At 54.0% G+C, this 25,471-nt stretch overlaps 1 protein-coding gene across 1 annotated transcript in view; it reads right to left on the bottom strand.

Moving 5' to 3' along the window:
- Nucleotides 1-787: 787 nt before the first annotated feature.
- The window catches only part of Gramd4 (GRAM domain containing 4), a 42,945-nt gene continuing 18,261 nt past the window's right edge, over nucleotides 788-25,471 (bottom strand). Inside the window, exons 3-18 of the mRNA XM_032919201.1 lie at nucleotides 19,387-19,507; nucleotides 15,224-15,297; nucleotides 12,434-12,566; nucleotides 11,846-11,871; nucleotides 10,723-10,814; nucleotides 10,174-10,265; nucleotides 9,164-9,212; nucleotides 8,126-8,197; nucleotides 7,654-7,697; nucleotides 7,478-7,587; nucleotides 7,199-7,353; nucleotides 5,828-5,972; nucleotides 4,937-5,030; nucleotides 4,085-4,169; nucleotides 3,396-3,464; nucleotides 788-3,081 (exon numbers count right to left, since the gene is read on the bottom strand). Of these exons, the coding sequence (XP_032775092.1) occupies nucleotides 2,977-3,081; nucleotides 3,396-3,464; nucleotides 4,085-4,169; nucleotides 4,937-5,030; nucleotides 5,828-5,972; nucleotides 7,199-7,353; nucleotides 7,478-7,587; nucleotides 7,654-7,697; nucleotides 8,126-8,197; nucleotides 9,164-9,212; nucleotides 10,174-10,265; nucleotides 10,723-10,814; nucleotides 11,846-11,871; nucleotides 12,434-12,566; nucleotides 15,224-15,297; nucleotides 19,387-19,507 (1,466 nt within the window). The 3' untranslated portion in view covers nucleotides 788-2,976. The remainder of the gene's footprint in view (nucleotides 3,082-3,395; nucleotides 3,465-4,084; nucleotides 4,170-4,936; nucleotides 5,031-5,827; nucleotides 5,973-7,198; nucleotides 7,354-7,477; nucleotides 7,588-7,653; nucleotides 7,698-8,125; nucleotides 8,198-9,163; nucleotides 9,213-10,173; nucleotides 10,266-10,722; nucleotides 10,815-11,845; nucleotides 11,872-12,433; nucleotides 12,567-15,223; nucleotides 15,298-19,386; nucleotides 19,508-25,471) is intronic.

Here is a 25,471-nt window from a genome sequence, read left to right as displayed (position 1 = left end):
ATGGATGGATGGATGGATGGATGGATGGATGGATGGATGAGTAGATGGATGGATGGATGGTGTGTGCTTGTTATGGATGGATAGAGGGAGAAAAGATGGTAAGTGGATAAGTTACACATATATGAAGAATGGATATACACATACATGATGGATGGGTCAGTAGATTGATAATGTATAGGTGAGTGCACAGAACATGCAATGTCCATCCTATGGCCACACTCCTGGGTACCCACTGGCTGTAACCCCTTTCCAAAGAGGTTTGGGCAGCTTACTGGGTGTTCATTGGGGGCAGAGGTGAGACCAGGCACTAACAGCGTGCCCATACTGGTGTTGACTCCCAGGTTTTCTTCTACCCTTCTGCATCCAATGTCGGCATCTGAATCAAAGTTACAGCTTTGCCAGACTCTTCTGTTCAGGACCCAGGGCTGGCAGTGACCACAGCTCAGTGGAGCCAAGGCCTACACTGCAACCCCAAGGCACTGCCTGCTCCAGACTCCCCCTTCCCCCACACCACACAGGGCCAGCCGCTTCTCCCCTCAGTCTTCTGGGGCCCAGGGACCATCTCCTACTCCCAGCCTCCCTCACACCAGGGGGCGCAGTAGAGCAATCAGCACCCACTCCCCGTCCCACTTCATAACCCAAGCCTTCATTCTTGCTATTTTGTGCTGAACCCAAATGGCACTAGTGACCACAAGGACACTGGTGTGGTGTAGGCCTGGGACCTACCCAGCTGCTCTACCAACCAACATCTACACACTCTGCTAAGAAGAGAGAGGATCCCCCAGACTCAGCACAGAGCATTTTAGGTTTATTAAATAAAAATTATAATTTATACAAGACTTTGTATCTAAACAAGGGTTTCTTTTTTTAAAAAAAAGTGACAGAGGAATTTTTTCCTATCTTCGGTTCTTTATAGAATATGATCCTTTTGTAGAACAAAAGTTACACCAGTGACAATTATTTACAGATCCCAAACAGACTCAAGCTTTACACACACAGAGTTGAACATTCTAGGTCAGTGATTAGTCAGCAATTAAACACCTGCCCAGATCACACAGTTCAGTACAAACCCCAGTGTCTCTGTAACTATGCCTAGAGGCTGCCTAGGCTCCTGGCCCAGCCCCGTCCCCCTGAGCTCCACCCAAAGACCTGCCGGTGGCCAACGGTGGAACTAACGGTGGGACTTGGGGCTGCCGCCGTCACCTCCCTGACCCACTGCCCTGGCCCATGGTCAGTCTTCATCTCTCTTTCCCAGAGAAAGAGACTCAAACTAAACCACTTACTCCACCCCGAACGCCTCCACAGCCTAAGGCCTCTCTGTGGCACGATAGGTGGCAGTGCTCACTAACCCAGGCACTGCCGGGGTCCATAAAGCGTTAACCACCGTGTGTGGCTATCACCTGCGAAGCCATCCCCACAGACGGGTCAGAGGCCATGTCGCCTCCCCTCTGGCATGTTGGGGTGTTCCTTGTCTCGCTCCATGCTCTTCATAGCATGAGCATAATCCAGGGGCTCAAGCCACGCCCCTGGGTGGAGGAGGGTCCCGCCTCCCTGTTCAGAATCCTCCGTCTATGTACCTGGAGCTGTGTGGCCTTTGCTGCACGTCTGGCGTGGCGTGTGTGCTTGATCTGGTTGCCTGGCGAGCCCTTCCCACCCCCAGTGCGTGGCCTGAAGTCCCTGGGAATGAGGTGTCATGAGCCCAAGCCACCGGGCCTCACACCCACGTGGGCAAATGAGCGTTGGAGCAAAGGTAAAAATTACATTTGAAAAATGATACAAAAATAAGAAAGACAGCTTGCTCTCTGTAAAAAATATAATCTTCTGTTTCTTCAAAAAAGCAATCTCAGTGACATTTGAAGGACTCGGGACAAGCTGAAGGAGCCAGAGTGGTCCACCTGGAAAATCCACAGGTGGGGATAGTGGTTGTCCCCTTCAGCGGCCGAGGCCTGCAAGATCGCCCGCCCATGAAGTTTCCACCTTTGTCTGGGCAGGAAGCATGGGTAGGGTGGGATCTGCCTTGCCCTTGCTGGGAGTGCAGTAAGAGAGAACACTGTTAGATGTTAGAGGTGCAGGGCAACTCGGGCCCCCAACCTCTAGGCTCTGCCCACAGCCTTCTCCTGTGGCACAGGGCCCTTGCCAAATCTCCCTGACAGTCCCTCAGGACAGTTCCTTGAACCCACCCTGTTACCCAGAGTGGTTGCAGTCTGGAGGCCAAACGCCAGCCAGATGACCACTTAATAGCAGAGTGGAGAATGCCCCCCCCCAAATCTTCCAAAGAGCAAAGTGTTAAAAAGGTGTGCTTTTGCCGACGCGCCATTCTGGACCCTCACCGGACACCAACCACTGGCCTGGCCTCTTGGCTGGAGTGTCAAGCCATGATGAGTGACACTGGAAAAATGGAGGGGGAGGTACCCCAAAAACACCAAGCCCTGAGAGGCCCTACCCAAAGCCTCGAAGTGCCCACAGTAGGTCCAATGTGGAAGGAGGGTCTGCGGGCTGGGTGAGATGACTAGCCATTTCGTCACTGGAGAGGGCCCTCCCCACCGTTTCTGTCTTACCACCCCTGCAGGAAGAGGCCACAACCATTCCCAGCTATGGCTTTGGTGGAAAAAGCCTCTGGAGAACAGGGGTTATAAGACCAAGGGGCCTCTCGGGACAGCAGCGGCTGGGTCTGTACCCAGGCCGGAAAGGAGAGTGAGGAGCTGTGCTTAGCAGGGCCTGAGGTCCAGTGTCTTGTGTGCCATCCTTCAAACAGGTGACGAAGAGCCTCAGCCCACCTGTGTCCACAGGTGGTCACGAAGGTACTTCACGCGCTCAGCACGGGCCAGCCCGGCACCGCTCCGTGTGAGTTCCAGCCCTTTTGGTCTGCAGAATCGAGGCCAATAGGTCCGGGAGAATTATTGCCGAGGATGGTGAGGACGCCTGCTCCTCTAGCCAATGGTTGGAAAAGATTCCAGCAACATCTCAGTGTCAATACTAGCTGTCACCGCCAGAGGCTGCTGCAGACGTGATTTTCACATACTGGCTGAAAATGGTCTCAAAGGCTTCGTCTCTGTGCACCATGGCGCCGAATACCAGGGGCTGGCGGAGAAGAAATGGATTGCTGGGGAATGAGAGCTTCATGGCCAGGCTAGGGTTACAACGGCCCCGGTCAGACCCAGCCTGTTCTCCTTGAATACAAGCAGGATCCGTTCCCTCTAGGCTTCATAAACATGTCTGTCCTGTAAGTGTATGGTGCCCAACCAAGCTAAGCTTTCTGGACCTTGACTCCATGGAGTAGGTTCCTGTGCTGAGGGAGAAGGGAGCTTCCCCTCAAGCTGAAACCACATCCCTATCCCCGAGAGGCTCACTTAGGTCCCAGGCCAGGGGTAGGGTGTCATTTGCCAGGTACTTACTTTCTGAGTTGATGGTGTAGATACAGCAATTCCCATGCCCGAGCCGGGGAGGACAGACAAGACTTTGTACTGAAAGGAAAGAGTTCGGCCATTACCACAGGCTTCTCCCGAGGACAGGGGTGAAGCCAGTCCCCCACGTGTCTAGGACACTGTCCTTCTGTCAGACACACAGACACCAAGACCTGTAGAGGACTAGGACATCCCAGCTACAGGAGGTAAAGGGCTGTATCTTCTGATTTTTGTGGCACCTCCCCCAAATGACTCCCGGGTGGCAGATAGTCTGTGTAAGGCCACCTGTTAACATGGCTGGTCCCTAGGGAAAGGCTAGGACGACCATGGCCTGGCCCTGGCCCTGGCTGTGTGCCTTCTGGTGACTTGTGAACCTGGGGGAGTAACTAGATAGCCATGGGCTGAACCAAGGCAACAGAGCGAGAAGGCCCTGTCTTGTACTAGAACTATTCATGACTACTGCCAGCTTGGACCCAGGCTACTTGGTTGGCCCCAATGCTCAACAGATTCATTCTTCCTCTGATCCACTCCCCCAACCCCTCCAGATACCCGGAGAAGTCTCTAGATCACAACCCCCAACCCCCAACCCCCAACCCTGGGCTCATATCCACAAACTTCTCCATCTTTGTGGCCTACCGACTGCCCAGGTTATAAGTGTGGCGGGATGAGTTGGTGCCCACCTTCTGGATATCGGTGATGTCCATCAGCTTGATCACCTTGTTCCTCTTTGACGACCCGGACTTGGAGCTTTCGAAGCACAGGTAACTAGAAGGGGAGGAGGTGCAGAGGCCTGAGATAGCCGCCACCAGGCCAAAGAGGCTGGGGTGGAGGGGGGGGCTCCCGCTAAGTAGGGTCCTCCGACTGCCTCCACAGCCCCGTGGATGGTCAGGGACCCACCACACTCAGCATGTGGAAGAAACTGAGCTTCTCTGTGCTACATCTAGGCCTTTCTCTCCCAGAGGATTACTAGCGGGAGTGGCAGGGAGGTGTCCTGGGGCCCCACCAGGCTGTCCTGGGCAGAGTCCTTTGACAGGATGAGCAGGAAGGGACCTGGGGCTATGGCTATTGCTGCAGGTATGGGAGACAGCCCATGAGGATGGCCGTCTGTACAGCCTACCACTGTTGTAGCCCTCAAATCCCATGGGGTACTGAGGCATAGCATGGATAAGGTGCTTTGTAGCTCCACATAGTGGAGAAAGGACAAAGCTACCTTTAGCCTAGCCTCAGACGGCGAGCGTCATGGAGTGGACCCTCAAAGGTCACTATAGTCTACTTCCTGAGAGGTTCCACCCGTTACCTATCAGCCATGAACCCCACACAAGCATCCCAAATGAGAGAATCCATCAGCCCAAGGGAGGGCAGGGCTGGCCCAGGGATGGAGTCAGGTAGTCCAGAGAGATGGACAAAGTATGGAACTGAGGTTGGGCTGGAACACTGCAACACATGCCTGCTGGACCTGGGCGTGTGTCTGGGACCTAGGGACCTCCCACTTCCTCCCCAACAGTCACGCTTGGGCCTCTGGCATCACTCACTTCTCTGTCACATACAGAACCCCGTTCCTGATGTAGTCCGTGGGCATCTTCCGGTCTCGGTTAATGAGGCAGCAACGCCAACCATTCTCACACACTGATGGAGAAAACAGACCTGGAATTTCCTTCCTCTGGAAATGCCTGGGCCTTGACCTATGTTGCTGCCTGTCAGCACCAACTTGTTAAAGATGTAATCACATCCACGAGGGGCCGGCAGAATTAGGTCCAAGTGTGGGCTGATGGGGGCACAGTGCTCACCCAGCAAGCTAGCCCTGGGTTCCATCCCAGCGCTGTGAATTCACACAGAGTCGGGGGAGGGAGATGTGTCAGGAGTGAGGTCACCTAGTGTCTGGGGCTTCCGCCATCTGTCAGTAACCAATCCTTACTGACTTGGGCGGCTTTCCACACACCAAGCCTGCAGCACAGGCCAAGCCTTAAGATTCTGCATCTCAGGCACTTACTGAACACCTTTCCAGAAGGCTGACTGGACAACCCAGTCTTGAGGTATCTGTGATGGGTTGCACACTCAAGCCAAAGTGCCAGGGCACGCCTGGGCTAGCATCAGGTTTGTACCCTGATGCTATGATATGAGGATCCCCAGCAAGTGGGTCGGGCTGAGCCTCACTCTCTGGGGATTCCTGCTTCGACAAGGCCCACCTGAATCTATGCTGAAAACATAGCTCAGGGACTAGGATGTCACGGGTCCTCCTGATTCCTGGGAAAACCCAAGACTCCTATGTCACCTCTCTGGGAAGTAAGTCTGGGCATTTTCCTCACAGGTTCCTTCAGCCTGTCCTGGAGGTGGGGCCATGCCTCCTGCCTGGGCTGAGACCCTGCCCTAGTCTTCCCTCTACTCCAGGACTGGCTGGGTCATGGACTCGTCGCCTTGCTTACCTGCTAGTGGGCGCTCGTTTTCGGTCAAGTTAAAGATTTCGTGGAAGTTTCCCTTCTTGGTGCTGTGAAATCGACCGGCGTCTTCATCCTTACTCAGCCCGGCTGGAGCGCTGGAGACGTAGCTCCGTGAGGATGCTGTCTGCAGCTGCCAACAGTACACAGTGCTGGTCAGGCTGTGGCGAGAGGCGGCTGGACCCGCTGCTGGTACGGGGACACACTGGCCTGCCTGCCGATACCAGCTGCAAACTGACAGATAGACTCTATGCCCTCTGGAAGAGGTAGAGTGGGGCGCCCGCAGGCCCCTTTCGGTGCTGGTCCTACACTGGACAGGTTCCGCCTGCTACCTGGGCTAGAGGAGACCCTTTCCCCCGGGGATGCACACAGTGCTGAGACCAAGCCTGGGCTTTAGCAAGCACAGGACATGGCTGCCTAGCTCGGGTTCTGCGCTGGGGTTAGTTAAAGCTGACATTTCAGAAGTCAACTGGCCACACGAGGCTAGGAAATCAATCACAGCACAGCAGTGTCATAGCATCAGCTCACGGCAGGCCCAAGGGGGTTTCCACACGGACACGGTACCTTGTCATGCCCTGACAGCTGGCCAGAAAGGTAACAACAGGCACACACGTGACCGTTGCAAAAGAAAAAGGGGGGTGCATGTGGTGAGAACTCGTGAGCACAGAGTATTGAACATAACTCAGAACACACACATGGGGCTTGTGGGCCACAGGGGACAAAGTGGGCTAGCCTCCACCAGGATGTACCAGCCATGCCCGAAGTTTGGGGTATGTGATCTTGAGCCCTAGGAAGTCCCTGTCCTCAGCCAGTCCAGGGCTAAAATGGGCCCTCGGTTTGTCCCCAAAGGCCAAGCTGTGTCCTGGGTGACCCTCCACTTGTTGGAAAAGAGTCAGTGGTGCTTCTCCAGGCCTGGCTGCTCTGACCTATGGCTGACCTCAGCTTCCCTACAGATTCTCGTGTCCTGGACCCCAGAGTGTGACCATTCCAAACCAACTCAGCGTTTCATTCTTACAAAAAGCAGCAGGTCACTGGCCACTCCTGAGAGAATGTTCACGTGGAGACGCTAATGTAACTTCTTACACATCCCTGAGAACACTGCTAGGCCTGAGCACGCCACCTGCCTAAGACCGTGAGGAGAACATACTGGCCCACTCCTCCCAGGGCTGGCTGGCCCTGATATATTAAGTGGTGGTCACAGGGGAAATCCTTATGGTGCTTTCCACTGTCTGTCTCAAAGGCTAAGACCTGGAAAACACCAGGCTCCAAGTGAGCAGATGTAGAGCCAGAGGTCAGGGTCCATCAGCTTCATGTCTCTGCTTGCACCCTCCTCAGGGTGGTGGGGACTGGGGGACTCACCCTGCGTGACACGGTGGCACCAGCACGCTCCTTGAGCTGGGGGTCAGTGGGCAGGCTCCTCCAGATGATATAGGGTGTGTCGTACTTGGCTCGAAGTCTTGGGCAGCGCTTGAAGATGAAGTCAATTAAGAAAAACTTGATGCCAGCATAGAGGCCTGAGGAGAGAGCAGGGATACATCCATGCAGACAGAGGGCGGGAGTTCTGGCCCATCCCCCCACCTTGTGTGACACTTCCTCTAACAGTTTCCCAGGATGGTGGCCTTTTTTTCCCCCCCTTACCAACAGCAAGCCCCACCAGGCGGTAGGGGAAGAAGCAAGAAGCCAGGAAGGCGGCCCACAGGGCGACATACAGCTTCTGCGTGATCTCAGGTTGCACCCACATGAACAAGCTGGAAGGAAGATGGAGGTCAGGTGGGGTGGTGCACACCACCCTCGCTGCAGGGACAGCCACTTACTTCTTGATCTTTTCCAGAATGTCGGCCATCTTGCCGAAGAGATTCTGCGTGGAGAAGAAACTCAAGTAACCACGAGCTCGAGGGCCTGTCTATTACGCAGACACCCCCAGAAGGCACTGGGGAAATACACAGCCTACTATCACCAGGGCCTGTGGTCCTACTCCGCCACTCCCAAGTCTGAGGTTGTCGGGGCTAGGACTAAGCTCACTGGATGTAATGAAGAAGGCAGATGATGTCGGGCTCTGACTTTCTGGGGATGCTCAGCCCTGAATTCTTGGGGTGCTCAGCCCTGGTGGTGAAGGGCTCTGTCCACATAAGGTCAGAGATTCATCAGGAAGCCATGTATCTCCTGTCACCTCACCAGAGTGAGAGAGATCGACTAGAAGAGGCAGGTCAACCCACAGCAGACGTGCAAAGCCTCTGTAGCAGGGGTCCTCCCTCCCAGGGTAATGGGCAAGCTCAGAGGTGGCACCTGTGCTTTCTGGGCAACATCCAGCACCAGCTGGAACTTCTCGGACACGGTCAGATCTTCCTTCGCAGGTTCCTTCAGTCAAAGGGAAGAGAGAATTTTCCACTGGAATTTAACAGTTCAGATGAATTACTGACAACACAGCTTGAAGACTCCCGGCCCTAGGGATCTGCGGGTCACTGCTGTCCAATAGAGCCAGAGGACGGGCTGTAAACGCATCTGCTGCACTAAGGGTGGAGTCTCTCCTGCTGCTTGCTGCCCTGCAGGAGTGGGTAGGCAGGCTGCGGGGCCCCACAGGGTGAGCATACACAGTGACTCACCCACCCAGCTCACTGCGATGGTATATCTTGTCAAAATTGCCCCCATTCACTCCTTGACAGTCAGGGTAACCGAGGCCAGGCCCATTTAGGTTCACATGATTACTGCTTCAGTAAGAATCTCCTAAGGGCTCCCCGAGTCCTAGGGCGGGGTAAGATACTGGCTTGCCTTACTGGAGACTGCCCCAACCCTATGTACTCCACAGAATATCAAGTATACCTACAGGCGTCTCGGCCTCCCTCTGTCCAACAGGCCCAACAGTCCCTTGAGACTCTAGAGCAGAGGTTCTCAGCCTGTGCATCATGGTCCCTTTGGGAGTTGAAAGACCTCCTTTTGCAGGGGTTATGTTCAAGCCAGGTAGTGGCTGGCTGGACAGAGGTTGTGGTGTCCGGGACAGGGTCGTGACCACTTGTCTGGAATCCTGTTCTCCCTACCCACAAGCTATATGGAGGCTGTAATAATTCCCTTCTTGCCCCTACATCAATCCCAGATAGAAAAAGTCAACCAGGACAGAAGGACAGAGCAATCTGCTTCTAGGCACTGAAGCTTGATCCAGTTGAGAGTCTGAGTGGGTAGCCTCCTGGAGCTCAGGGCTAGCATGCCTGGCCCCTGGTCAGGGCAGGATTCTCATCTGGACTCCCCATGATGAGGCCCTAGGTTATGAGTCCTGATGGTTACGGGTTCCGGTTAAGACAGCGGGACAGACTGCCCCCCAGGACTCACCACAGCTTCAGACACTTCTGGCACAATGCTCCACTGTATCCTCCAGCCCCTGAAAAACAGAAGCCACCACAACCATGAAAACGTCATCTGAGTCACCTTCAGGAGAACAGCTAGAGTATGGGCCGTCTGCTCCTCCAGGGATTGCCACAAAGGAGAGATCCCTGCTGAGACCTCGCTGGTCACCCATGCTAGTTCTCCTCTGCTGGTGCATATTCGACAGCAGCCATTGTGGGTGTGGAGAAACTCACACTGCCTGTTTTATTTCATCATGCCCACTGACAGGTCTGTTAATAAAGTTTTATTGACATCGAAATGCCTCTTAGTGACTAGGTTTTGTGACTAGGGGTTGTGGACGAATGGGGACTTAAGACTCCCTCAGAGGCATTTTAGTGTTTCCTACAAAAATCATTTTCAAGTGAATTCCCATGACAGGCACAGAAGAGAAGGGCAAAGACTGGTAATGTGGACTTGTAGTCTTTTGAGGGGCTGAGAGGAAATCTGGAGTCAACGGCTCTGTCACGGGTCAAAGCAACAGGCTAATGTTTACTCCTAGGGGCAACCACACACAGGTGAAGCCCCCAACCCAGGAGAAGTCCAGACATGGATGTTCAGTGAGGACACAGTGACAGAGGGAATGGCCTCAGCCCTGGTGGAGTGAAGCGGCTCCATGTAGGTGTGCGTGTGCGTGACGCTCACACTGTGAACTCTAACCTTGTCTGCTCAGTGCTTCCTTATAACCAACAACCATCAGGATGTTCATGGGGGTGCAGCATTCTGCAGTTTTGCCCACCCACCCCAGGGTTGGGGAGAACTTCCCGCCAAACACTCAGCACCCCAGGGAGGCTGTTGGGGTGATACAGAAGCCATTGCCTGTCCCCTAAAGTCTCCAGAGCCTCTTGGAGGACCACCCACGAACGTGACTCTGTAGCTTGTGTTACAGCAGTACGGGGCAGCAGGCTACCCAGCATAGCCATGTGCAATGCAGCCACACAAGAGCCCAGGTCACCTACCTGGCGATGAGGTAATTGAGGGACAACCTCAAAATTGCTAGGAACAGGAACATGGGAATGGCCCAGCCATGCCATACAGCATTCATGTATACCTGAGGGTGAAATATGAGGGATGTGGTTAGGAACATATCAGAAGGTGAGGGACATACAAACAGAGCGCTCTGGTATGCGCTGTGTCCTGCCTGCTTCCTCCCAGTAGTAAGGGAGACCAGTCCCAGCTCAATAAACATCCAGGGACATGTGGGTTGGGGCAGTCGGGAAGGCGGCAGGTGGTGGACCGGGAGGCTGCTCTGTGTGAGCAGGGATCAGAAAAGGGTGGGGGCGCCCCATGAAGAAGTTCTGCTTGTCCCCAGTGTGATTCCCATGCTGGATTCTGACAGCCGATGGGGGGTCGGGGGGGGGCTCACCACTGCACACACCCATCTGACAGAGGGACTGAAGCTGAGCACAGTCCAAAGAAGAATTGCCTGGGGGCTCCCTCTAGGGGCCTCACGGGGAAGACTGGTCTAGGCGTCCTGCTGGCCCTGCCCAGCCTGGGAGAACACTCACTGTGAAGGCGATGGCAGAGGTGTAGACAGAGTACCAGTCAGATAAGGCAGACAAGTTCTTCACGAAGTTAGTGACAGGCTTGGCACCGCGCTCTGGGGACAGAACAGACTGCAGCAGTCAGCACAGCGCCAGCCTGCCCTGTAGCACACGGACAGGGTCACGTGGGCCCCGAGGCAGAAGCAAAACAAGCTCAGCAGTGCAAGACCGAACCCACTGAGGGCCCTGCTGCCAGTGTCCCTCCTGACCACTGACCATGGTCCCCACAGGGAGATGCCACCTGCCCCAGCACAGCCCATAAGTAGCAGGAGATGGGGAAAGGGAAGAAACAGTGAGGGCAGCCGCCATTTCCACTCTGTGGGGCTTAAGGGATATCGGAGGACTGAGCCATACTTCATCCTGAATCAGTGGTTCTCAACCCGTGCTCCAAACCCCTTTAGGGATGGGGTCAAATGACCCTTTCATAGGGGTCGCCTGTGACCATCCAAAAACACAGACAGTTACATTAGGATTCATAAAAGTAGCAAAAGTTATAGTTATGAGGTAACAACAAAAATAATCTTATGGTTGGGGGTCGCCACGACAGGAGAACTGTATTAAAGGGTCGCAGCAGCAGGAAACAAGAGAATCGTTGCTCTAAATTTTGAGTTGAGCAGAGCAGGCTCAACACTCCACTGGCCTTGAAGGTTACGGTATGTCCCAGACACACTTCCACCACAAGCTTTTGTCTCAAGGAGGACGGGGGAGGAGTTGCCCTTAAATGCTTTTCTGGGGAGTTTTATTCAGCTCACAATCACAGAGGCTGCCCTCTTTCCTCTCCTTCCTTCCCCCTTCTTTTCCCTTCTCCCTTCCCCTCCCCCTGCTCCCTCCCCCGCCTCTCCCTCCCTCCTCCCCCATCCCCCTCAGTCTCCTCCCTTCCCTCCCCCCTCTTCCCCCCTCCTCCTCAGTCTCCTCCTCTTCCACCTCTACTCCCCTCTTTCTCCCCCTCCTCTCTCCTCCTTCTTCCTCTTCCCCTCTCCTCTCCCCCTCCCCCTCAGGCTCCTCCTCTTCCCCTCTCCCCCTCTCCCTCTTCCCTGCCTCCCATTCCCCTCCTCCCCTCCCCCACACCAAGCCCCACAGTACTTACTCAATCTTCTCATGTTTTCAGTTAACCTGAGAGAGGGAGAGAGATCAGGCTCAGTGTGAAGTCACCAGCAGCCCAGCATGCCACTCTGAGAAGACACCACTACTAACTGGTTCAAGGGCAGCAAGGAGGACCTCCAAGTGCCTAGGACACTCAGGAGCCTGGAGACCGTGCGCGGTGACACAGACACAGTGCTCAGTGCCCCTTGCTGCTCAGGAGGTACCTTGACGGCCTGACTCTCTAAAGACCCTGGGGTCTACGGGGACGTCTGATAAGGGGAGCCTCTGTTTATGGATGGACCAGGTCCACGAACCATCAAGCTACCCAACCCCCATGATGGACACAGGGCACACACAACCCTCACATGACTTCTGTCACAAACCACAAGTGAGTCAACGTGGATGTGGCATGATTCTGATTTTCCACAAGCCCAAGGAGATGGCCCAGAAACATGGGCACAAGGGGTCTCCAAGAGCTTGAGTCACCCACTTGAATGGGATATCAAAACTGACCAGCCCACCAAAGCTTAGTGCAGGGTGCAGGGCCGTGGTCCTAGCACAGAGCTCCTTGGTCTTGGTGAGGCACCCCTACCTGCGGGCACTGAGGGGCTCCTCCGTCTCTACTGTGTTCTCCTCTGGCTGGAAGCGGAAGTCCTCCACGTACTCCCCAAACCTCTCGTAGAACCACTTCTGTACACGGGAGGACAGCCCCTGGCTGCGGCGCTCTGTGGGAAGGAGCAGACATCAGAGAAGGCCACTGCAGGTCCACACAGCGCCCCCCTGAGGTTGGGATGAGATGTAGGGCAGGCATGGGGCCTCACAGAAAACGTCAATCTGGGTGGGGATATGGGAAAGGATTAGAGGAATGAAGGCTTCACTGTGGAGCATGACGTGAAGGGCCCAGTCAGAGGAGTCTTTGAAGGCCTTCGTTCCCTGAAGATTCTAGGTTCAAACCAACACAGGCCAGAGCCACCCTAGCCACAGAGACCCTCCAAAGCATGACGTCTCTCATCAATCTCCAGACCTCAATCTTCCTGGCAGCCTCGGGCTTATGTACAGGCCATGTCTGACCACGGGAAGAGGCTGAGTGGGTTCACCATGCCAGGTCCCGCAGTCCAGCCAGCATATTGTGTGCAGGGCATACTGGGGTACAGGGCCCAGAGACTAAGCTACTGGCCAAGGTGCTCACAGTGATAGGCTGTGTCTCACCCAAGAGGACGCCAGGGCTGAGTTTGCCCAGCAGTGCCCCAGACTGCACCCTAGAGAAGATGAGATACGGAGTTGCCTACAGGGGGCGCTGTTCCACCATAATTTAAAAGCCTGGGACTGGCAGGCACCAGGTGGCCACCAGACACAGATATCATGCGCCAATTGAAACGTAGAGAAAACACACCAGGTGTACGGTGGAGCCAAGGAGAGTGGACAACAGTCAACACAAATAAAGTTGAAGGACGCAGGTCACGGGGGTGGACGATGAGGGGTAGAAGGGAAGGTGGGTAGGCTGAGATGTGTGTCTCTTGGGGCTACCCAGACGGCCTGCAGGCTTACCCAGCTCTATTACCATCCACCAAGGTTGGCAGGTGGATCCAGGTAGGCACGGAAGCTTGTATGGGAGTCAAAGGCAGCTTAAAGGCCAGGCAAAAGACGGCCAGCCTGTGCTTCCTTGGATGACTTATGGACACTGGACAAACAGAAGTTCACTTACTGAGAAATAATCTTCCTTTTTTTTTTTCCCCCTAATCATTTAAATGTACAAAAAGCTATTTAAAAATGTAAAGCCAGGCTGAGCAGGGAGCCTGATATAGGAGGGTCAGCCTGGGCTACATAAAGAAATCTTGCCTTATAAAATCAAAAATGTAAAAAAAGAAAACCAGACAGGGTCTGTGCGTTCTGGATCCCAGATCCAGGGAACACTGTCATCTGCCTGTAGGAGGCAGTCTTCAGCTGGTCCTGAAGTCCTGAGGCCCTGCGTGACTTCCAGGGTTGGGGGCGTGTTTTCTGCCACACTCAGAGCTAGCTTCTAGGAGGGGAAAGGCCTGAAGCAGTGCTTCATGCTCCGAGGTGTACACCTGAGGTCCAGGGACAGCCTGATGGCTAGCTTCCTTCATTTATCTAGGATGTGGCAGAGCCAGGGTGTGGTCCCTTTCCCTACCACATCCTTTCTGTCTTGGAGGGTGCCCGAGGGCCACAGTGTGGAGAAGGCACGGAGTCCCACACAGCCCCACCACACCTGGAGACCATGCAATCAAGAGTAGGTTTGTGGGGCTCAGTGGCTAAAAGTACCAGCTAACCTTCCAGAAGACACTTGTTCAATTCCCAGCACCCACATAGCAGCTTACAATCACCTGTAACTCCAGTTCCAAGAGATTCTACGCCCCTTCCTCTAGCCTTCGTGGGCACCAGATACTCATATGGTATAGACATACGAGAAGGCAAAACACTTGTACGCATAAAATAAAAGTAAATCTTTTTTTAAAAAAAAAAAGAAAAAAAATTAGACCTGACTTTGATGAGAGGACAAAGGGTCCCCAGGCTGTGAAGGATTAAGGAGCTGGGTGACCCCACACTTCTCAACCCTCACTATCACCAAGCACTAAGGGTCTTGGAGTCTTCTGTGCTGCTCCTGGCCTGGTAATCAAGATTCACAAGCTAAGGGCTCTCTGAAGCCTGGGAACGGGCCAGGGATCCTCCGGATGGCCCAAGGAGGCCGCCTCCCAAGGGGATGCAGCTGCCAGACCTGCACTGGGGCTGGCTGCCAGCGGGTGGAGTGAGGCTAGACCTGGGAGAACCTTAGGAGAGGCCTCCTCTTCTGGGTCTCTTCCTGATGCTGGCAGCCTGGAGCCAATGACCTAAGCCAGAGCTTGTCCCAGGCTTACTGGCATAGGGGAGGGAGAGACTTGTGAATGGCCAGTATGTTGAACGGACACTGTCTGTGAGGGTGCAGCCAGGGCCCGCAAGAAGTGTACAGAGGACGGAGTTCCCTTCTCTGAAGGGCAACTTCAGAAGCTAAAGTATGTGGCAAGATGGATGTGGGTGCTAGGGCAGGAAACATCCTAGCAAGACTAGAAAAGGCTTGCTCCTTACCTGGGAGGTTAGGGCATTCCCTGCTGTGGCCTGCCACAGTCTACTCAATACCCACATGGATGACCAGTCACGGGGAACAGGTCAGCGAGCCAACGTAGCGTAACCGGTGTGTGCCTTTTGGTGCCTCTCGGGAGGCCTGGCCAAACTAGACAACATGTCATATCTGTGCACGGAAACGAGATCACCTTTGGGGTGACTTGAGCCACGGTGAGGGACACTGACCCAGTTTTGATGGCAGGAGATTTCCACATGGGAGAGGCCTGGTTAGGGAGAGAACCATCTCTGCCCAGGAGCTCACCTGTGCCTGTGCCGTTGCTGGCCTGGCTCTGTCCCTTTGCCGGCTGCTGAGGCTGAGCTGGCTGCTCCTCCGACCTTAGACAGGACAAAGGCAAAGAGCGTGAGTGCAGAGGCCACAGCCCCACACGGAAGTGGGCTTTGGGGACAGGTGGGCTCTGCCAGCTCCTGAAGCCCTGAAGGCTGGAGGGCTAGAGAGGACGGAGCCCAGCATTCGCTAAGGTGCTTTCCCTGTGGCCAAGTAGGCCTCATAAGCAAGAGGCTCACCATTCCTGTTAACTTTAACACAGTTGCTTATTTCATCCTTAAGCTCAGAAGAAAAATAATAGCTTACTAACGAGAATACCACGCACCTCTTTATCCAACACCACACTAGGCCAAAGCTGAATGATACCCCAAAATGGTTATGCTGGGTTCCAGCTAGGCCATGCCAGTCATCTCCCTGGCTTCCCGCCTCCAGCTCAGCTCACGATCATCACAGTCTTCACTGGGCCTAACAGCCCCTCAGGCTCTGCCTTCAGCTGCAGTCTTGTCTCTATACCTGTCAGACTCTCGCCATTACACCCTGAACTGCACACCCTGCGGGAGCTACATACCCCAGCAGCAGCCTGGGTTGCATCCCTTGGGTGGCGACCCTATTCTGTCTCTCTGGCCAGCTCTGCCGTCCTCTGGAGGGTTGGGACACCAGCCATCTCACCCCACATTGCCTTGGGCCATGGGCACACAGTAGCTGTCCCTGCAGCTTCAGGCAGAGGTGTACCTGTGGGGTACGTGGGCTACATACACTGTAGGTTTTGTGTGTTAACTTGACGCAAGCTAAAGTCATCAGAGAGGAAGGAGGCCTCAGTTGAGGAAACGCCTCCGTGTGACCCCGCTGTGAGGCATAGAGAAAAATCAGTGATCGATCACTTGGACAGGGCGCAGCCCATTGTGGGTGGGGCCATCCCTGGGCTGGTGGTCCTGCGTTCTATAAGAAAGCAGGTTGAAAAGTCATGTGGGCAAGCCAGTAAGCAGCACCCCTCCATGGCCTCTGCATCAGCTCCTGCCTCCAGGTTCCTGCCCTGTGTGAGTTCCTGTCCTGACTTCCTTCAGTGATGAACAGCAATGTGGAAGTGTAAGCTGAATAAACCCTTTCCTCTCCAACTTGCTTCTTGGTCATGGTGTTTTGTTGCAGCAATGGAAACCCTGATACATGTGCTGTGTTGTGTGGTATAAGTGTGCACTGCGTGTGGGATGATGTCACAGGTGAGGCAGAAACGAGATAGGAGGCCTGTCATTGGACGAGAAGGAAGGATGGGCGGGAGAAAAGTTTGAAGGAAGAGGAGGAGACAGGGACGGAAGAGGAGGAGAGAGAGAAGCCGTGGCGGGACAACATGGAAGCTGACGTTAAGATTCCACGCTGTACCTTTACAGGTTGTTATGAATGTTCTTAAGGGATGGATGTGTACAGGGCTTTGTATGTTTAGGTGGGCAATTATATCTTATCAGTTGGATCAAAGGTTATTGTGCTGTGTGTTCTTTCTTGTGGAGAATTGAGTTGGGAGAGTGTGCGGTGGCTGGTCTGGGGCACCATGGAGTTGGGATGTGTGTTTCTGGCATGGAAACCTGTCTTGGGAACTAGATAGTAGAGAGACTGATGCCAGGCTCAGAGAGAGGCCTTTGGCAGTGTGAGATGGGATGGAGCAGAGCAGGTGAGAGGCTTTGCTGAGTGACACTTAAGATATCTAGCAGATATCTTAGGGCACTGCAGTGCCGGACCTAGTCGGGGATAAAAGACAGCATTTTATTTTTTATATTTTACAACAACTGCGAGTGTTTGAAGTGTCCCTACACGGCCCTTCTCTCCCCACAGTTCACTAACATGATCAGGAACTAGGAAGTCTTCCCCCCTGATCCTCAAAGTGTCATTCACTCCAACCCCCTCCACTTTCAGGCTTCTAGAAGGCTCCTGAACTCGTCCCCATCCTCAGAATAAAAGCAAGAGGCCCCTTGCTTCTCCTGGGAACTTCATTTTCTACTTCCTGGGGCACGACCCGGATGTTCCTTCCCTTCCACATCCTAGTTGGACCCTCTATGTCCTCAGAACTGACTCGGGGCCCAGCAAGCTCACCCGCCAAGGAAGACAGGAGAGGGAGGAGGGCTAGAGTCTCAGCGTGGGGCTGGGGCTAGGGGATAGATAATGGACAAGAGAAGCGGAGGCTGCTGGGACAGGATCAGCCTGTGGCTGAATGCTCCTGCTACGACCACCAGGGGGAGCCTGGCCTTGGTGGGAAGCTGGGGGGGCAGCATGGAAGAAGGCATCTTATGCATAATGAACACATTTTACTCCTGAGTCTCTGAGTTCCCACTTCAGCCCAGGAGAATTCTAGCTGAGGACCCTGGTGTGGAGAGCACTAAGCCTGCAGCCAGGGCTAAAAAGGCAAGGCAGGGTCCCTCCTCCCCAAAGAGGCTCCATGGTGACCCCTACCCCAGAAGACTAGACCGGTCACAGTGGCGTGGGGAGGGAAGTAGGGTAATCAGACTAACAGGTGCCATAGACCACATGAATTGTCACGAGGAATGTCGGGACAGGGAATAGGCAGCTTCTCTTCCCAAGATCGGAACTTCTCAGAGCTGCCACTATACGCTAAGGCCCAGGAGGAAGTGCACGAGACCGCACAGGAACCTGTCACTCAAGACTGAACCATGAGCACGGCCACCAGTGTGACTCACACTTGAGGGGCAAGATCCTAACAAGGAAGAGACTTGGTCCCCACAAGCGAGGTCCAGTTGGGGCATCTCGGAGGTAGAAGTAGGTGTCCCAAAAACTGCCGGGAGTCATTCGCCAGGGACAGAGGCTGAGAGTATGGCGGGGTGAGGGTGGTGGATGATGAGGTGAGGAAGCTGGGATCCTGGGCTCCCAGCCTGTTCTTCCAGGTGGCACCATGACAGCTGTGCAGAGCGACCTACAGTTCGGTCTTAGAGCTTGTATGATGCTCTTTACTGATGTGCCTCCTACCAGAGACAGCAGAAGCGGAAGCCATGCTCCCGAGGGTGGTCAGGGGGATGGATGAATAAGGGGGCTGCCGGTGCCTGGGGACTGAGAGTTTAGAATGCATCTCCAAGGAAAATCTCTCACCTGTGAACATCCCCTGCAGAAGCTGGGGTGGCAACATCACCCACAGAGAAAGCCTGTGATGGTGAGGGTATGATCTTGGTGAGTAACTCTAGGAGGTAGTATACAGTGTGTGTGCTGGGTGGGGGTGCTCAGGACCCTGCCTTGAAGCGGCAGAAGCAGCCAAGCCTCTGTATAGGCCACAGGGCCTGAGCAGGAGTGAAGTAGCCACTGGGAGAGGGCAAGTTTAGGAAAATACAAAGCAAGGGACGGGGTAGGGAGAGGTCAGTGTCCCCAGAGGGTCCCAAGAGACCCAGCCAACTCTCTGGGGCTAAATAAATAACAGATTTAGGACAGGGCCCACGGGTCAGGGAGCAACTTCTAGTCAAGACTGAAGGGTATAAAGTGTTCTGCTGTCTTGAGGCCATCTTGAGTCAACGGCTCTCTACGTAGGTCCGGCTGGTGACAGCTCACCCAGACGAGGCTCCTCACCTCCGGAAAGAAAGATACTTTTCCATGCTGTGGCTTGGACAGGCTCAGGCAAGACTTGAACCTAGGAGTCCAAGCTGGCCGGCAATATGATTCACTGTGTACCCCTTGAGGGACTAAGCAAGACTTCTCTGATGGCCTAGTTCGCACCACTCTTAGGAAACCCTGTCCATTGAGGAGGAAGTAAATGCTGTGGGTTAAAGGTGGCTTGTTTTTTAAGGGCTCATGGTGATCGGTTCTCGGTGGAGGGGTTGGGGGACCTTTAAAGGACTGGGCCGGGTAGAAGGGTCTCAGGTCCTGGGAGCAGCTTTGGGAAGGGAGCTCTGGGAGCCTCGATTAGTTCTCACCAAAGGGTCATTAAATGTGTTTGACCCTGCCTTGCCTCCGGCAGACTGTAACCTCTCTCCTATACATTCTCTTACCACAATGCTATATAAGCCATGAGTCCCCGACCAGGGCTGAATCAATGCCAGCTCCGAGTTCTTCAAGCTCCAGAACTGTGAGCTAAATAAACCTCTTTTCTTTGTAAGTACCAGCTTCGGGGATGGCGTTACGGTAGTAAAAAAAGAGGAATGTGGGGTCACCTGGCCTTTAGCACCTCCTGCATTTTCTGTTCCAGTTCGATCCGACGTTGCCGCTCCCGATCCAGCTCCTGCCGCAGCATCTCTGAGTTGGTCTCTTCTCGAAGCTTCCGGAGCTCCTCCTCTGTGGAGAGGAGATCAGGTGATCAGCATTTACACCCACTGCCCCCTCTGACAACACTGGCCAACTTGAGAGCACAGCAGATAGGCTCCCGATAAGTAAGGGATCAGAGCACATGAACTTTCTCCAGTTTGCTGAGCGCTCGGTTGACAGTGCATTCTGGTTCCTGTCTGCTATTGGTGAGGGCGAGCAGTTCCTCTGAGCCCTCTGAGGTATACACTGGGGGAGGGAGGCTCTTCACTGGGGCTACTCTTACACAGTGGAGACAAGACTGGGGCAAACCATGGGTTTCAACAACAGTGCAAAAATCCTTTAGCCAAGTCACCACCACACAGGACACCGTGAGGCACACACCACCATGTGATTCAGTCAACAGGACTGGGCCAGAAAGGCCAAAGGCACCAGGAGGTGCCAGCAGCAGGACAGAGGCAAGCCAGCCCTCAGGTCACCTCAATACAGGGCAGCCTGGAGGTAGTAAGAAGTCTGGGAACCGGGTGGGGTACCTCTGGAAAGACCCTCATGAAAGTCAGATCAGAATTGAGACCAGGATGACTGCAGATGGCCGGGGGAGGGGCGTCAGGTAGAAAACCTGGCAGCTTGGAGGGTCGAAGCGGCCAGGAGCTGACCTAAAACTGCAGATGCCAAAGTGTGAGGTCAGAGTCACTGCAGATTGTCCTTCGTTCGCACATGTCACGCCTCACAACAGCATGAGGTTTGTCCCCTTCCACCTTCTCCACACTGATATGAGAAGAGGGGTCCTAGTTAGTGCCCCTTTCTCTCCCTTCTTCCATCATCACACTCAACATCACGCAGCGTAACGCAGCCAGGATCCGGGTGGGGAAGGGCCACCACCCTCAACACCCTGCTTTTTTTGTGCTCAATTTCCCCACAGACAGCTAAATGACAACCCTCATCCCTGCCCTGGCGAGTTGTGAACCCAACAGGAAGGTAGACAGCAACAGAAACAGCCCTCTAGGGGGAAGGAGGGTAAGGGCTCAGCAGAGGGGGACAGGGTGGCAGATGGTTTGGGCTGAGGGTCGGAAGAGAAGTGATCCAGGCTACAAGAGCCTGGGAGGGCTCGCCCACTGGAAATGGGTATGAACAGATGAGGATGGAAGTAGGAGATGATGCCAGCAAGACCATCTGGGATGTGAGCCCAGGTAGTCAGCTCGAGCAATAAGGCTTGCTTGTAGCTGCCGCCCAGGATCCAGGCCTGGCTGCTAACTAGCACAATGGTGGGCTGCGGTCTGGGAGAGCCCCCATGGATGGTCTCTCACAGTGCTGCCAGGCTTACATTCCACCTCTGGCTGGGCTATCCCTCTGAGACCCAAGGGCAATGACCAAGTCAGCTCTGCAGAGAACCTCCTCGGGGTCCTACCACCTAGGTCACAGGTAGTAGCTATTTCACCTCACAGAGCTGCAGCCTGTCCTACAATGCTAGGGGATACTGTGTTGCCCTAGGCCTTTCCCTGAGAGGGTCATGGGATGGCTAAGAAAGCCCGGGCCTCTGAACAACATGGAGACTACATGATCACTTGAGATAGACAGGCCAGAAGCCTCCCTCCCCAGAACCCGGCTCTCAGCCCCCTGGGGTAGGTATAGCAGAAGAGCTATCGGGGTATCGGGGTCCAGTGAATGAGCAGGTAGATAGACTGACCACCTGACATCCTCCACTAAGATGACCAGCGAGATTTCTGCCAAGGGGACCCATCTACCTGGCTCAGCCACGTACTCAGGTATGCGTGTAAGGCAGTAAGTTGCACATGGCCAGCTCGAGGACCAGGTTTAGGAATACATTTTTTTTTTTTTTAAGGGAATGGGGATACTCAGCAGTTAAGAGTCCTCTTGTACAGGACCTAGGTTCTATTCTCAGCATCTACCTCCGATACCTCACAGCCACCCATACTAACTCTAGTTCTATGACACCCTTTCCTCTGCCTCTGTGGGCACCTGCACTCATGTGGTGCACAGAAACTCACATGGGGGGGTTGGGGATTTAGCTCAGTGGTAGAGCGCTTGCCTAGGAAGCTCGAGGCCCTGGGTTCAGTCCCCAGCTCCGAAAAAAAAAAAAAAGAAAAGAAAAGAAACTCACATGGGCACACAAGTACTGTCATCGTTAGAGTTTCTGGTGCTGAGATGAATCGCTATGACCAAAAGCAAGTTGGGGAGGAAACGGTTTACTTGGCTTATGCTTCCACATCAGAGTCCATCACTGAAGGAGTCAGGACAGAAACTGAAGCACGGCAGGAACCCGGAGGCAGGAGCTGATGCAGAGGCCATGGTGGGGTGCCACTTACTGACGTGCACCCCAAGGCTTGCTCAGCCTGTTTTCTTATAGAACCCAGGACCACCAGCCCGGGGATGGCCCCACCCACAATGAGCTGGTCCTGCCCACATCAAACTAATTATGAAAATGCCCTACAGCTGGATCTTACAGAGGCATCTTCTCAATTAAGGTTCCCTCCTTCAGATGACTTTAGCTTGCATCAAGGTGACATAAAACTATCCAGCACAAGTACATATAAAAAAAAAATACATCGATCTTTAAAAGTTTAAAAATAAAAGAACCAGGTGTATAAGCAGACTCAGCCTGGAGGGTCTCTACTTTCCATCGTCTGTCTCTCTACTGGCAAAGCTTATACCACGGATAAACAGAGCTAAGAAACGTTACATTGTTGGTATGGCTGGAGGGAGACTGAAGGAGGAGGGCTGAGGCTGGGGGGTCCGGATGCTTTCCTGCCTGATCACCTGACCACTCCCACCCCCACCACCCCTTGGCCTCTTGGATCCCAGCCCACTTGAAGATCAAAGCAATTCTTCTCTATCTTTACAGCACACGCTGCTCAGCCAGGAACAGGAAGTTAGACTTTCTTTAATTGGCCTCCCTTGAATGTCTGAGTCTTCCTGGTGTCACTGTATCAGAAAGCTCATCACCACGTTCCATTCACAGCGATGATTAGCCAACATGGGGGGTGGGGGGGAGCGGGGGTAGTCGCACTACTGATGGGCACAGAGATCCCTTCCCAAGGTGAGCAGGGTACATAAGTTCTCTACGGGGCAGTAGGGCGTGTGTGCAGCCCCCTTGAAGGAGGAGTGTATGTCTCCGTGACAAATACCTCTAGCCCCTCGCAGGACCCCCAAGGTCGGGAAGCTCGGCCCAGCAATAGTACAACTGCATCTTCTATTTCCTGCCCTCCCCAGCCATTAGGGGCTCAGCTGCAGGGGCAGCTCCATGGCAGCCCTTGCCAATTTAGTGAGTCAGCCTGTCTGTTCCCAGCAGAGCCCCCGAGGCTTTGCACCTTTTTCTGGTGGCGGGGAGAGCTAAGCGTGTAAAAACCAAGTGGGATTTCTGAGCCTTTCTTTTCCCTGAACTCTTTCTCCCTCAGCTAATGGCTCCCTGCAAGGCCCTCTCTCTGCAACTGAAATGATGAGCCCCGGTTTCTCTCGGTAATGTGGGCCAGCTTCCATCCCACGGTGACACATTTAGGTCAGATGCAGTGCAGTGCCGGGTCCTGCCGGTCCACAGAACAAAAGCAATACAAGCCCCAGTCATCGGTTTCTCCTGCTCCTCCCTCTCAGGGAGGGAAAGGCTGACTGCCTGCCAAGCAGAAAGCGCTGAGTTGGCCACCCGTAAGGCCATCCTCACCCAGTCTCCTCATGGCGTGGAGTCATGAGGTCCATGGCAGCCCCGTTCTATCCCCAGTGTCTCTGTCTTGAGATCTGATTGTGGCTGGTTAACAGCCCCCGGCTTTCTGCCCCAGAACTTTGGGTCCCCCATACTGTCTGCCACTAATATGACTTGGGGATGGGGTCACCCCAGTCTCTAACGTCCACTGTTCACAGACACTGATGATGCTGGACCTACCCAGGACAGACCATTGGGATATGTACCCCCTGGCCCCTCAGTCATGGGGCAAAAGTTTCCCATGGGGTGAAGGGTAGGATGACGGAGCCCCTTGGATATCTACATATTAGCTTCTTATGGCTGCTAATATTATATTCTGACTTAGTACACTAGTCACTACCTTACGGTTTTAAAGGTCAGGTGTTCTGGGCTTTGATAGAATAGGATGGGCTGGTTTTATTCGGAGGCTGGTGGGAAAATTGGGCATACCGCATCCTTTCCAGCATCCAGAGGAGCATGCTCTGCTTGGCTGGTGACTCCCAAAGACCAATGACTTCATGCTGACCCACCTCCATCCTTCTCAACAGCCTCCTCCTTGAGATTGCTTTGCACCCATAGATAATCATGGATCTTTCTCACCTCAAGCTGACAATTCTGTCACATCTGCTAAGGAATGATCACGTGCATAGGTAAACACTCTTGGGGAAATCGAGATCCTACCTACCATGTTCTCCGCTAAAACAATAACAGACAGACAGAGCAAAGGAGACCCCAATAGATAGAGGTCCACAGAGGACTTTCCAGCCCCATGGCCCCCTGAGCATCACAAAACAAGAAGCCTTCCTCTGATGGGCACAGTGGCCTTCCTGGGTCTAGGGATCCCACCCCCCCCCACCCCAGCTAGAAGGTCCCCCCTCCCACCTCACTCTCTTGTCGTCTCCGATTATATCCCCCTACACAGAAGCAGGACTCCCCAGCAACCCACCGAGGCAACCCAGGCGTGAATGCTTACATAGACGTTCTCATAACCCAGTAGTCTTGAGAAAGGAACCAATGAGCAGCACATTGCCAGAGGCAATTGGTGTGCCATCCTATAATATGCTCACATAACCCTGAGCTGCACAGAAGAAAGACACCTGCTCTCCTGTGCCCTCTGTCTGAGGACAGAGACAGATACAAGCTCAGAGTCCTGTTTCCACACGGGCTCAGTCAAGTGAGGAAGACATCCGGAGCCAGCGCCTAGGTCACAAGGGAGGATTTAGGCAAAAGCCATAGCCTAGCACATTAGACCACAGAGTCAATGAGACTATGTATCACATGCCACTAACGGTGTGGCACAGCCCCTAGACCAGGGTTTAGCCTTTTTTATGGCCCAGTGCTGACTGTAGCCAACTCCAGGCACTCAGCTGGCCTGGTTACAAAGCAGGGATGACGACCATGGAGCCTGCATGGGCCAGGGGAGTGGGAATGCCCGCTGAAGATGAGTCGGTCCCTGAAACCTCTAAGTCCTCGGGGTGTATTTCAAAAGAAGAGTTCGACATCGAAGTTTGGAAGCTCCGTTCTAGGCTTTTGCTCACACAACACCCATGCTGTCACCGTGTTATTCATTTAAGCAGACCAGCAAACCAACTACTAGGAAGACACACAAGATGACTTAGGTGTACAGCACCAGAGGGAACTGAGACAGACGCTGAGCGGCAAGGTCTACCCCATCCCCACCCGCATAGGAGCTGTTGAGGCGGCAAAATGAATGTGGAGGAGAGAGAAAGCCAGGGGGCTATTTCTGTGTCAAGGTATACATCTACATAGGTCTAAAAGTGCCAGCTCACCTATGATAGTGACCTCCGGGGACCCTAAGGAGGAAGAGATTCTGATCCTCATAGCCAGCCCCATTCGGGGACTGCCGGATATCTCCAAGGCAAAGAGGCAGAACGAACTCAAGAGCGGGAGTCCCTGAAGCCACAGGGACCTGGTACAGCAAAGGATTCCTCACAGAACACGCATGACAGAAATTATGAGAGACTAGTACAGCTGGGCTACCTGTCCCCACACCTGCTCCAGGCTTTAGCCTCTCCAGGCTCTGGAAGGTGGAGGGCAGGTGGACCCCGGACCCCCGAGAAACCCCTTCCGCCCTTCTCAGTGTGCTGATTCAAGGGGACACAGAGGAGATAACTCAGCCCACAGTCATGGCCTGCCCAGGCTGCGCAGCCTCCATGGCTCCCGGCCCACAGGGGGAGGAAAACAACTTCAAAGCTATTTTTAAATTTGCAAGAGCAGATCTCTCAGGCAGGAATCCCTTCGGCACAAGATGCAACAGGCCTAGTCAGAGGGGGGTGGGGTGG

The sequence above is a fragment of the Rattus rattus genome, chromosome 1 (genome assembly GCF_011064425.1).
Source record: "Rattus rattus isolate New Zealand chromosome 1, Rrattus_CSIRO_v1, whole genome shotgun sequence".
Taxonomy (NCBI): Eukaryota; Metazoa; Chordata; class Mammalia; order Rodentia; family Muridae; genus Rattus; species Rattus rattus.
This window is presented reverse-complemented; position numbering and strand designations above follow the sequence as displayed.